This window comes from Trachemys scripta, chromosome 1, assembly GCF_013100865.1.
Source record: "Trachemys scripta elegans isolate TJP31775 chromosome 1, CAS_Tse_1.0, whole genome shotgun sequence".
NCBI lineage: Eukaryota > Metazoa > Chordata > Testudines > Emydidae > Trachemys > Trachemys scripta.
Window position 1 is genome coordinate 59,467,075 of NC_048298.1, and position 12,301 is coordinate 59,479,375.

A 12,301-nucleotide genomic window follows, 5' to 3' on the forward strand; every position below is an offset into this window, starting at 1 on the left:
CGATATAAACATTTGAGAGCGAGAAGACGGGTGAGTTAATATCTTTTATTAGACCAACTTTTCTTGGTGGAAGGTACAAGTGGGGACTCATGTGACTCAAGTCATGACCCACATGGGCTCAGTCTGTGCGCCTGCGAAGAACTGCAGGACCATGGCCTGTACTGCTCATGGCAGTCCACTGACATACTGATGTATCAGAATAAAACACCAATTCTATAGAATTTACTTTTAAGTGTAACATCTGGTATGATTTGATTAAGAGTCAGAAGAGCTAGGTTCTATCGCCAGTCATATTTCTTCTGTGACCTTAGTAAATTAATTTAGGTCAAAATTTGCAAAAATTGGTCCTCAGAGTTAGAACTAAAGGATTTAGGAGCATAACATGAGGGTCATTAACTACTGGAACTCTGTACCAATGGTTGTGGTGGTTTCTCCATCACTGGCAGTTTTCAAATCAAGATCAGATGTTTTTCTAAAAGATCCGTAAGACAAATCCAGCAATTTCCTGCAATATCTTTGGGTGATCTTACTATATTAAATTTATGTACCATTGTGGGCCAGAGATTGTATGTACTGGTCTGTCACACCTTAGGCGCATTTAACATGTGCGATTTCAGCTTTACATGGTGGGCAAAAAAAACAAAACAAAAACAAAAAGAGAAAAATAACAATTTAAATACGGTTTCTGTAGTGCGGGCAATTTCGCCCTCCATTACACTCAATGTAATTTTGACTATACACGATTTTCGCTTTAGGTGCTGACTGCGGAACGTAACCCCAGCATAAGATGAGACAGACTTGTAATTCCATGCTTCATCTGCTTGAATCAATGAAAATCCACCCCATGTTCCGATCATGAGAACCCCCTCTCGGGTCAATCCAACCCACTGCCAATACCCATCATGGTGCAATAACAAGAAGGATTTCTCATCCACCAGATTTTCAACTTGAAATGAGTTTGTGGTAAGCTTCTCTACTTGGTGAGCTGAAAAGTCTATGACCTTAAGGACTGATTGTGGGAACCGGCGGAAAATGTACTTGCCCCCAAGCTGGTATGAGCACCGAGCTCATCCAGAGAAGCTGGATCTGGGGAGTTCTAGGCCGTGTCCTTGAGGGAGAGAGGGTACTGTGTGCAATGCAGATTTGCAGCTGCCCAGTCTCCAGGCAGCCTATGAACACAGCCGAGCCACAACAGGGCCAACTGATTGGCTGAGGAACTCAAAAGGCCTGCTTTTAAGCCCAGCAGCAACAACTGGTCTTTGGCTGCTCAACACCTCCTCCTCCCACACACACACAGAGCTAAAAATCTTGCCTGCCCTGCTCCTAGCCTTGATCCAGTCCCAATCCTGCCTTGCTCCTACGCTGCCCAATCCTCTCCAGCCATGTTCAGTTCCTGATTCCAGCTCTGACCCTTGGCCCTGACTCCAGCTCTGCCCAACTCTGTTCTGACCACTAGGCCTGACCACCCACATCCTGGTTGCTGACATATATACTAGTTCAAACTGGATTCTCTAGAGAACAGACAGACAAAGAAAGAACTTTAAGATAAATATCCTGAGTTTAAACTTACTTACTTTCTGATCCAGCAAGGGAAGCTCCAGTCCTTTCTGGGAAGAGTTGGAAGGACTTAACCTAATTTCAGGGGTAGGCTTGTTCTGAGTTAACAGCTATTAGGAACTTGTAACCACAGGAAAACCCCTTGGTGGGGTGTGAAGAACTGACCACCAGCTGGAGTCCTTGTTGGAGTTGGAGTGATCACTGCTAATCTTATTGCATATGTGTAGGTTCTTTAAATAGGTTCTCTCTGTAATGCTTTCACCTTAGAAATAAATGTGCTTGCTTAGGAAAAGTTCAGTAACTTATTCCAATAGGCAATTACGCTGTTTATAGCCTCTGAGGAGAAGGCAAAGCAGGCCTCCTTAGGCTGTCTGACTTACTAGGGAATTCACAATGTAGGCAGGGAACTTTGCAGCCTTGAAATACCCCCAAGGAGAGGGAGCTGGAACCCTGAGAGCTGGTGCCCTTGGTAGACCATAGATGGGGAATACAGGTGCAGTTGCCCTGAACTGTGACAATATGCTCTAGTTTAAACAGGAATTATTTCTGGGAAATTCAATAGCCTGTGTTATAGTATCTATGAAGGAGATTACCCCCATGCATACGGTTATGCACACAATGAAGTCTTTGGAGGATAAAGACCTTAGATTGGACCTTAAATCAGTGGGCTGGGAACTTCTGGGTGCTTAGCACTTCTAAAAGTCAAGCCACTGATTTAGATGCTTAAAAATGGATTTAGAAAATTAATCTGAAGCACCCCGTTTTGCAGGTCTTAATCTCCCTAGGTGAGATCCTCACCCCTTTCCCAGTCCCTTTATGCCAGGTAAAAGGGACAGAGACATAAAGGGGCCTTAAAAGCCGCAATTCCAGCCAGGGTCAGATTCCCCCAGTTCAAGAATTGTAGATGACTGTTGTGAGGCTGCCTTCTAAGGACCCACAAACAAACCCTAGCAGAGGGGGTGTGCCGGAATGAGGCTGCAGGTAAGAGCAGAATCTCAGGGATCTATCTGCAGCCCAAAGCACTGCAGAGATTCCAAACAGCACTGCTCACCACAGGCAGCTGGGAACAGACTACCATATCTTCGACAGGCCCCCAGGGGTTCTCCAAATTAGGCTGAGGGTCTTTCTAGCTCCCATAGCAGGACAGGATAAGGAGGGCTTAACCTTAGAGCCACCCTAGCCCCGTCTAAATTTCTCCCTCTATCTATTGGGCATGTTAATACAGTACTTACCTTCCATCCATTGGCACCATGAAGCTTAATTCATTAGTGTCTGTAAAGTGGTATTAGAACCACAGATGGAACATGCTATCGAAATGCAAACAATTCTTACTAGTTATGGGTTATACAAGATAGTGTCTTATTTAAAAAAAAAAGTTAAATACAAATGACGACTTATTTTTTATGATTTAACTGTTGAAATTTTATAATATTTATTTTTCCTACGAATTTTACTTGTTTTATTCAGGAGAAACTAATTCTCACACACACACACACACACACACACACACACACCTCTTACAGCAGAAGACAAACTGGCTCCGTTTAGTTTTACTATTAGTTGGTGATGCAGCTGCATCAGCAATGTCACCACAAACGTGGATGCTCTGAAAACTGTTAACTGCAAAGGGACCTTAACAGCACAGGGACACACAGAAGGAACCAAAAAGAACAGATCATTTTATATTGGTTCTTCCAAAGCAACAGTTATTGGAGGCTGCTATACATTTCTCAATGGTAAAATGGAGAATTAAAAATAAAAAAAACTAAACATATCGGGATCTGGGAACTTCCTCCACCAGAATATAATTCTTTTGAAGAAACATGGAGTCAAAGTTTGAGCCCAAAGCATTTGACAGTGTTTCTTATCCTACAGATATGTCCACTGGAGTTAATAAGAAACTGACGTTATCTCAGAGTGAAACTGGCAGACTGTTCTTTCTAAACAACAGGGAAAGACAACAGAGTAACACAGTTTTGCACCAGATCTGCTCCATTCCTACCAGTCTTAGAGATGGTTATAGGGTGGTACTCCTCCTCTGAGATTGCTTATCAATGCCAGAGCTTCACGGAATTCAGCTAGTGAAGGAAGCCCCAGTGTGGAAAAGAAGAATGAAAATTACAATGAACTAGGAAACAGATTCTAAACAACTGAAATGACTTGCATTGGCTTCTCAGATGACAGTTCTTTTATCTCTTCTTTAATTCCATGAAACCACAGGATCTCCTAGGATACAGTTCTTACTATAGTTCAGCAGTCCTGGATTGCTGCTCTAGACCCTCTCTCTCCAACCTAGACTTCACAACTTCATTCTGAATTTCATAAGTCATAGCTCCAGCATTCCAGCTGTAGATGGGCAATTAAAACAGTTCAGGGCTGCATTCCTACCTTGTTTCCTTCAGAACTGCATGCATTCACACTACACAACAATGAAAATGTTAAGACATATGATTTTACCTTACTCCCTTTAGTTCTGAAAATGACAAAAATTGTGCCGCAAAAGCCAAGTGCCCAAAGGCATGGAAAGCACTGGTCTAAGCAGAGGCCTGAGAGCCAGGAACTCCTGAGACCCACTTCCAGTGCTCATACCCTTTGCAGGTCTCAACCTCTCTGCCTCAATTTCTTCACCTGTGAAATGGAAATATTAACCTACACATGCCCTTCCCCAGATTGTTTTGAAAATAAATTAATATTTGCAAAGCACTTGGCAGATTAAAGGCATTACATAAATGTTAAGTGCTAGCTCTCATGGGAGGAGTGGACTTTCTAAAGCCCTTGTAAATATGTCATTTCTGTAGTCTGTTTTGCAGGAGGCTGAAGGAATATGGGCTTGAAGAGAAGTTTAATATATTACATTACATAAGAAGACCACATACCCAGAGGATTTGAATTTTAAAGTAATTCATCGGGCCATACTTTAAATCTAGTGCTCAACTAAAGAAGGAAACCAAGAATTCATCGTTCTCTATAATTTAAATCAAATACTGAAATTCAACTTTGTGTGTGTTCATCCCTGAGTAGACAGAGGCCAGGAGAACAAGAGCAGGGGGCTTGTTTCAGAGTTCTTCTTTTATCATACGTACTTCTTACTGAAATCACAGAATTAGCACTGCCTATAAGAAACCTGTTTACAGTGGGAACATGAGTCATGCTCCTAACTGACTATTGGAAACAGCAGCTCCCAGTAATGATAAACTACTTTTAATTCACATGAGCACAACTGCTGTGTTATCTCCTGTTAACAGTGTGGTCTGGGGGTTAGAACAAGTGACTGGGAGTCAGGACTTATAGGTTCTATTCCAGACTCTTCCATCAACCGTAGACAAGTAATAACCTCAGTATACCCATTGGCATGGTTGAAATAATAGTACTTTCCTACCTCAGAGGGTTGTTACAAGGCTTAATGTAATGTTAAGATCCTAAGTATTTTCATATGAAGGGTAATTCAAGTCATTCCTATACAACATATCTTCACTATCTTGTCTGATAAGTTAGAAACTTTGGGCTGACACTTTCAGTCTTTATATTTTGATCTTTAGTCTTTCAAGCAACATTCTTGTACCCCCAGCTTAAAGGCAATGAATCTAAGTAATACAGTAAGAGAAAATTAATTGCAATGTCATCAGCTTAAGAAAAGGACCAGCACATCAAGAAAAAAAATCATATCCTGTTTTTCCTCCCTGTTTCCACAAAATTATTGCTGTAACAACGTGGCACTATAATGATGCTGTATAAGGCAACAGTTACACAATACTTCACCTAGAGCTCTACATCCATTATGGGTCAGTGATCACCACACCGCAGAGAAAATGTAATTGCTAGTGCAGGCCTGCAGTGCAGACAAAACATAATATTGCAAGACATCTAAAGTGTAACATTATGAAAAGAGGCCAGAAACACTGGACATGTGTTTCATCAAAAAAAGAAGAGCACCACTGGGATAATAAGAAGTCAGTGTTTCAAAGCTATTAAGGAAACACACACACACCCCCCAACCACCTTGCCCATACCAACTATTCAAACAAACAGCAGAGATCAAAGCACAATTTAGAAAGGAGTTAAGGCAAAATTTGCTTTTTGCATATGGTCATAGATAATCCAGTTCAGAACAGTATCAAAGACAACCATTGAATACTTTGAAGGGGCATCTACAGGAGTTTCTCAGCGAGATCGTAGGAAGGTGAGATACTGAGAAATGAGGAAATAAGAAGGCCAGACAAGGCTGGCTGGGACCTCATCACTTAGACTCTTATTAATTTACAAAAGAAATTATAGCACTGAGTTTTGAGCTACAAGAAGTGCACGTTAGCATTTAAGCCAGTTGGACTAGAACTAGAACATTGTTTTACTGTCAAAGCTGTTAAAGAATGATTTCTTAGTACGGGAAAGTGCTTGCTTATTTCCTGAATGAAATTCCTTCCGAACAACTAGCTGGGCTATTCCCCAGTAAGTCCAAGAAAAGTTTGCTAGCCCTAAATATATTCTGGAGTAAAAGAAAGTGGACTGACCTTTATTACTGTATTATAGGTTAGCCCAAAAACCTTAACCAGTACCAAGGCCCCATACAAACACAAAATAGAAGAAACACCTCTGTACTAAAGAGTTTCTGATCTACTTTAAGACAACAACAAATGAGTGTAAAACAAATGAAGGGAATGTAGGAGGAAGGATGAGAGTAAATGTGATAGGAACATGTAGTTATCTAGTTTAGCTATGTGCACAGCTAAGACACCACTGAGTGTCAAACAGGTTATTTATTTGTATCATATAGTTTTAAAATTATAAAGTTATATTAGTAGCCTTAGTTCATTAGTCTGTTTAGCAAGTGTGAAACCAAGGCTGAAAGCAGAGTCAGCACACATTCTCTTGAGAAGGGGGTGATGGGACAGCAGTATACATTGAGGAAACTGTTGTAAAGAGAAAATAGGAATAACTTCACAGTGAGCTTCCCTCCTATTAACAGGGTAATCTAAATAAGCAAAAGACCAACAGACAAGTTATGGATGGCAGAATGTAAAGCCATCAAGATCACATACCTAATGCCTCTTGAGAATGGCCCAACACTCAGGAAAACAGAAGGTACTTTGCAAAATGTCAGATGGCTAGATGTCAAATGGGAACTTTTCCATGCTCAAGCTGACCACTTCTCAAAAAAAGAAAGAAGGCATGTTAGGTAGAGAAGAGCAAGTGCATTTAAAACAATTACTCTTTTTGATTAGAGGTACATCTAGGAAAAAAGAAATTGTATCCTGAATTGTTGATAAAAACATATTAATCCTTGATGTAAATCAACAGAAGTCAGTGGTGTTATATCAAAGAAACATTGGCCTAATGTTTATTCTAACGTTACGAGTGCTTTAAGATAGTTTGATAGGCCTGTATCAGGTGAGTCAGAACATCTCTCATCATAAAGTAAAAACAAGCAAACGAAAAAAAAACCCAAAACACCACCGATTTGAGAGACCTTTTTTTTTTTTCTTTGCACAAAATTGCATGAACGTTATAAGTTACCTTTGGAATAAAGGAAATGTCTAGTTGAAAGAAATAACTATCTTTTGTCATTCTAAAGAAAGGGGTGGATCTACTGTCAAAGCTTGATAGGTGTCAATTCTTCTGGCTGAAGTAACAGCCAGAAGGGAGGTTGTTTTCCAACTGTTCAGTGAATAAGCAGATAAGGAAACCTCAGCAAGTCCCTGCAGATCCTGTACTCAAATACCAGGAAGGAACAATACTTTACCCCTTGCCTCTAAGATATATTTTTGAGGATTTTTTTCTTTTTTTGCTCTTCATAGTATCCACATTGTTGTACAATTCCACCTGAATGGGGAATGTAGAGAATGATACCAGACTGCAAATCTCAGATTTTAAGAAAGGGTAGCTTAATCAAAATTAGAAACAAACTAGAATGTTGTCCCTTAATTTTGCTGAGTTTAATAAATTGTTGTGTAGCAAATTCTTACAAATAAGTTAAATTGTGAACAAATCGTAACATTTCTGTAAAAGAAAACATCCTGAAATTCTAACATGGGAGATGCAAGAGAAAAGGGGAAAGAAGGATGGGTTGTTCCAAGGGATAACTCCAGACTTGACAGCAAATACCATTTCATTATGGCAATATATGGTGGGACCCAAGCAGTTACCATCATCACTTTAGTCACAAGATACTGAGAGATCATGAAGATCCCGTCTCTTTGGGGATCATTTATGGAAGAAATCATTGAAGTAAAGGCTTCCTTCATCTTTGTGACTGGAGTCCTTATTTTGTCTGTGGCCCCAGTAGTTTGAGTTCAGCCAGTACTAAAAATATATATCTATATAAAGATCCCTATCCTATCAGAATAGATTCTAAATGCCGACTCAAATTTGTATGATGTCTTTAAGATGGATGCCAACAAGAAAAGGACCTCTGGAGCCATAAGTAAACTGCCATGTCTATTACTACACATTATGTGAAACCTAAAAAGGATCCTACTATCTGTAATAGGAAAATTGATTTCATCCCTATGCACAGTAAGAGTGCATTTGCTTTCTTTACTCATGCCTAGATTTTCATAATTGTTGCTGATTTCTAGGTAGGGAACTTGTTTATGAAAAGAGCTGACAAGATATTGCAGTAAAGAAGTTAGTAAAGGGATTCCAATATGGAAATAAAGACATTGAGTTGATCACAGATAGAGAATTCTGCATCTAGAAGATGCACTTTAAAACACAATGGAAAAGGAGTTAAGGGAGAACAGTCTTTTCTAGCCTTGCCTTTTGAGCGAAAACTAGAGAAGCAAGGACTAAGTCACTTCCTCAAATATTATGTCATGAGTTACTGCACAGGGATAGCAGACTCCATGCTGATATCCCTTCAATTAATTACTAAGGGAGATCTCTATAGAAAAGAAAACATTCCGTTACAGTACAAATGTTAAAAAGTATTGTGGGAGGACTTAGTTCTTTACAATAAAGCAAATCAACTTTTTGAAAAAAATACATTCCACCTTCCTATCCCTTTTCCAGGCAATTTTAAATTTCTGCCATCTCTATTCTTCCTTTGATATATGGGCATAACACCCATTATCACCAAATTGTATGTTGAGCTGAGGGAAGAACAGGCCATTTTATATATAACACCAAATACTGTCATGATTAAGTCAAAGTTGTTAGCCTACATCCCCCCCCGCCCCGCAAAAAATAAATTTGAAGTTGCCATTGTTTCCTTTGTAACACAACAATTCCCTGAACCCACAACCATTTTCTTTGCTCAGTAATGACTGTTTTTCCTGCTTTGCATTGGGAAGATGGTGCAATTTTGACATTTGCTTATTTCACCACAGCTTCTGTAACCAATACCTTGGTATTCTTCTGTGAAACCCAATTTTGAACGTTCTAGAAATTCGTTTCAGAGACAAACAGTGGAAAAGTTTGCTAAGGAGACTATTTTCCACTCTTTCTTCAGCAGTGGAAGAGCTTCCAATGTCACTCGGGAGTGTGAAAAAACAGCAACACCCCTCTGAGCAACATAAGTTACACCAACAGAAATGCCAGTGTGGACAGTGCTATGTTGGCAGGACAGCTTCTCTCGCCGACATAGTTACTGCCACTCGTTGGGGATGGTTTAATTATGTCAACGGGAGAGCTCTCTCCTGTCGGCATAAAACGGCTACACAGGAGACCTTATAGCAGTGCAGCTCATCAGTACAGCTGTGCCCTATAAGCTCTCTAGCGTAGACACGGCATTGCATTAGATCCTAAGAGACAGAGCCTCACAGAAGAGAAGATACCTCTCCCCCAACCCCTGGATTGTTTGTAGCTTCTGTAATATGCATTGCTATTGCCATGGTTGGCCTTACAGTTTGTAATCTCCAGACCTCAATCATGCTCCCACTGAAGCAAATGGTAAAACTAATACTGAATTCAACGGGAGCTAAATCATGCACCAGCACATAACTCTCTCTGTAACTGGTTCCCTTGTTGAACAGTGGGATGGGACCTCCCATCCAAGCAAGCTCTGCACTTTGTGTCCTGCTCTTGAAGAACCGGCCTTAAGAGGTCACTTGCCTTGATTTTGCTTAAGACTGGAACTGGCTACTGACCAGATACACAATTCCTTCCAAAATAAACAGCAATGATACGACTCAAGGCAATGAACTATGGGCACTGCTGTGAGTGGCCAAAACTATTCATTTCTCAGCTTGTCTGTATCTTCACAGTATGTTTCCTTTTCATTCGTTTAGAGCTTGGGATCCTCAAGTCCCTCTTAAACATGGATCTCAATATAATATTTGCAATGGGAAGTCTTGGATCTTCAGTGCATCAGAGAGAGGATATTAGGCTAGCACAAAATGTATTTGAATGCAGCTAGCTCTAAAGGAAGCTGCCCAAGAACGTGTCGCTTCACCATTCCTCGTTAATAAGCGTCTCCACAAACTACCTAAATCAAGTTTAGTGTCGGTGCATATTTTCATTCAAGTCAGCAATAAACACATAAAGCTGCTCAACTGATTTATTCCCCCCTCCTCCCCCAGCCCAATGCTGATTCTCTTTGAAAATCTTTGAAAATGAGTAAGTCTCACTTTCATCAAATCCCTCCTATCTGGGCATTCACAATACATCGGGTCACCAGCAATTATCACCGAGGTTTAGAAGAGCAGTTTATCATTTTAATCCTTTACTGAGGAAAAGGAAGTATGTAGTACAGCTGTAAACATCAGTTGTGATTGTGCAGGAGCCTGAGATACAGGAGATGAGCTGGGGTGCAAGAGCACCAGAGAACTACTGTAGTCTCCTTCATTCCACCTTCCTAGCCCAGCTCCCAGAGCCAATATGTTGGAGGAAGGAGGATGGAAATTTTTTAGAATGGGAGTGATCAATAACAAACACTGGTGTTGCGCTCTGAGCTGCACAGGCCTGGGAAGGGATGTGTTAAATCCTAGTTCCCCATCCTCTCCAGCAACACAACCAGAGATAGCCACCTAACACAGTCCTCTCACTCAAACACGCTTATGCACCAATTTTGGATTAGCCAAAATTCTGTTATTAAACGTCTATAAGAATTCCTGCCCCGGGGCCTAAAGGGGCAGCCCAGAGAGAAAAGCAGAACATTATTTTGCAAAACAGGGGGTTCACTTCAGGAAGGGAGAAAGCAGCCTGCCCTGTGAGAGGCTCCAAACAAGAGACCTACTCAACTCAACACATGCACCACCCACCCTTAGCAGGGACAGAAACCATCCCGGCTAGATGGGCATGCTGAGGTGGGTGTGTGGGGGGTGGGGGAAGAGGGTGTTACAAGAGACACTGCCGGGCCCCCAGGGGGCCTAGCCCCATGGCACGAGAAGAGAAGGGGGCAGGAGCAGTGAGGGGCTGATATGCATTACCCTTGATGGGCCCGGATACCAACTAGCGTGTATACTCCGCTGCCCCCCACACCTCCCCGGAGCGCCTCCGATAACCCCCTCCAGGTGACACCCCCTGCCCGGGCTGCGGGGCAGACGCATGGCCCCGGGGAGGCTGCTGTACTCACTCGGCGTATCCCGTGGTCCAGGGCAGGCGCTTGGTCTCCTTGTTGAGGATGAGGATGGGCCGGGCGATGTGGTCGGCGGAGCACTCGACCTCGTCCGCAGACAGCCCCAGGAACTCGGGTCTCCCGTAGGGGAAGCGCAGGGGCAAGTCCGAGCCGCTGCCGTGCTCCGAGCCCGAGCTGCCAGCCATGATGCCGCCCATGAAATTGGCCACGGCAGACTTCACCCGAGTGAGCATGTTACTCCCGCCGGCCGCCCCCGCAGCACCCTCCAGCGCGGGGAGCCGGGCGCACCAAGGGCCAGCCCAGCCGGTACGCCGCTCCTCAGGCTGCCCCCGCGACACTTCCGCAATGGAGGAGCTGCATGGAGCGAGCGGCCAGGAAATTCACCAGCAGGGACGAGCGAGGAGCAGCGGCGGCTGTGGAGCGCTGGTTGCAGCAGCAGCAGGTTCCCCCTCCCAGTGCGAGGAGCGCTGAACTAAGCCCAGGAGCAGCGGCGGCGGCTGTGTCATGTGATTTACCCGGGCAGCTTCCTGCTCCTCCTGCTGCAAAAAAACTCCTGGCACAGGCTTAGCAGGGGCAGCAGAGGGGTTGGGGCAGCAGCTACCCCTTCTACCCCTTCCCCGGCAGCAGCAATGCAGGCACGTTAGGTGCACTGAGGAATGTTTTCAGGGGGGAGGAGTGGTTAGGATCGTGGACAGGTTGGGGTAATCAGAAAGCTGGCAATAAAACAGGTGTGAATTCACGCCCTGCCCGGAGGGCTCTGGGAGCGCACCTTATGACATCAGTGATCCCCCTAAAGTCAGCTTGAATGAAGACATCAAAATGTGGCCCCGGCCAAAGTGATTGTGTGAGTGGGGTTCCCTTTAAGTAAATAAAGAGCCCCGCAATTAGGATTGCATGGTGGAAACAGGGAAATCCTGAGGCAGTGGCTAATTCTGGGGAGAGATTAAAAAGAAAAATATTTCCCTATCATGGTAAAACGGTATGTTCACATTTTCCCTCTAACACTGCAATTTTATCTAACTGTGGGTTCAACTTTACAATCAATGCAGTGCAGCTAGTGTTGTGGGATATTTTATTTTTGAATCCTGTGATATTGAAATCAGGGATAAATCTAAAAGTCAAAGGTAGGAAGCTCAGAACTATCCTGACAAAAGGGATACCTTACAAAAGCCTTTGAAGGTCATATTTTAAAAGAATGTTTGTTTACAGTATTTAAATTTAATTGTATGGATT

At 42.7% G+C, this 12,301-nt stretch overlaps 1 protein-coding gene across 2 annotated transcripts in view; it reads right to left on the reverse strand.

Moving 5' to 3' along the window:
- PPM1H (protein phosphatase, Mg2+/Mn2+ dependent 1H) overlaps positions 1 to 11,301 on the reverse strand; it is a 202,460-nt gene extending 191,159 nt beyond the window's left edge. For both annotated transcript variants that reach the window (XM_034770456.1, XM_034770465.1), the window contains exon 1: positions 11,066 to 11,301. In XM_034770456.1, the coding sequence (XP_034626347.1) occupies positions 11,066 to 11,301 (236 nt within the window). The remainder of the gene's footprint in view (positions 1 to 11,065) is intronic.
- Positions 11,302 to 12,301: the final 1,000 nt, after the last annotated feature.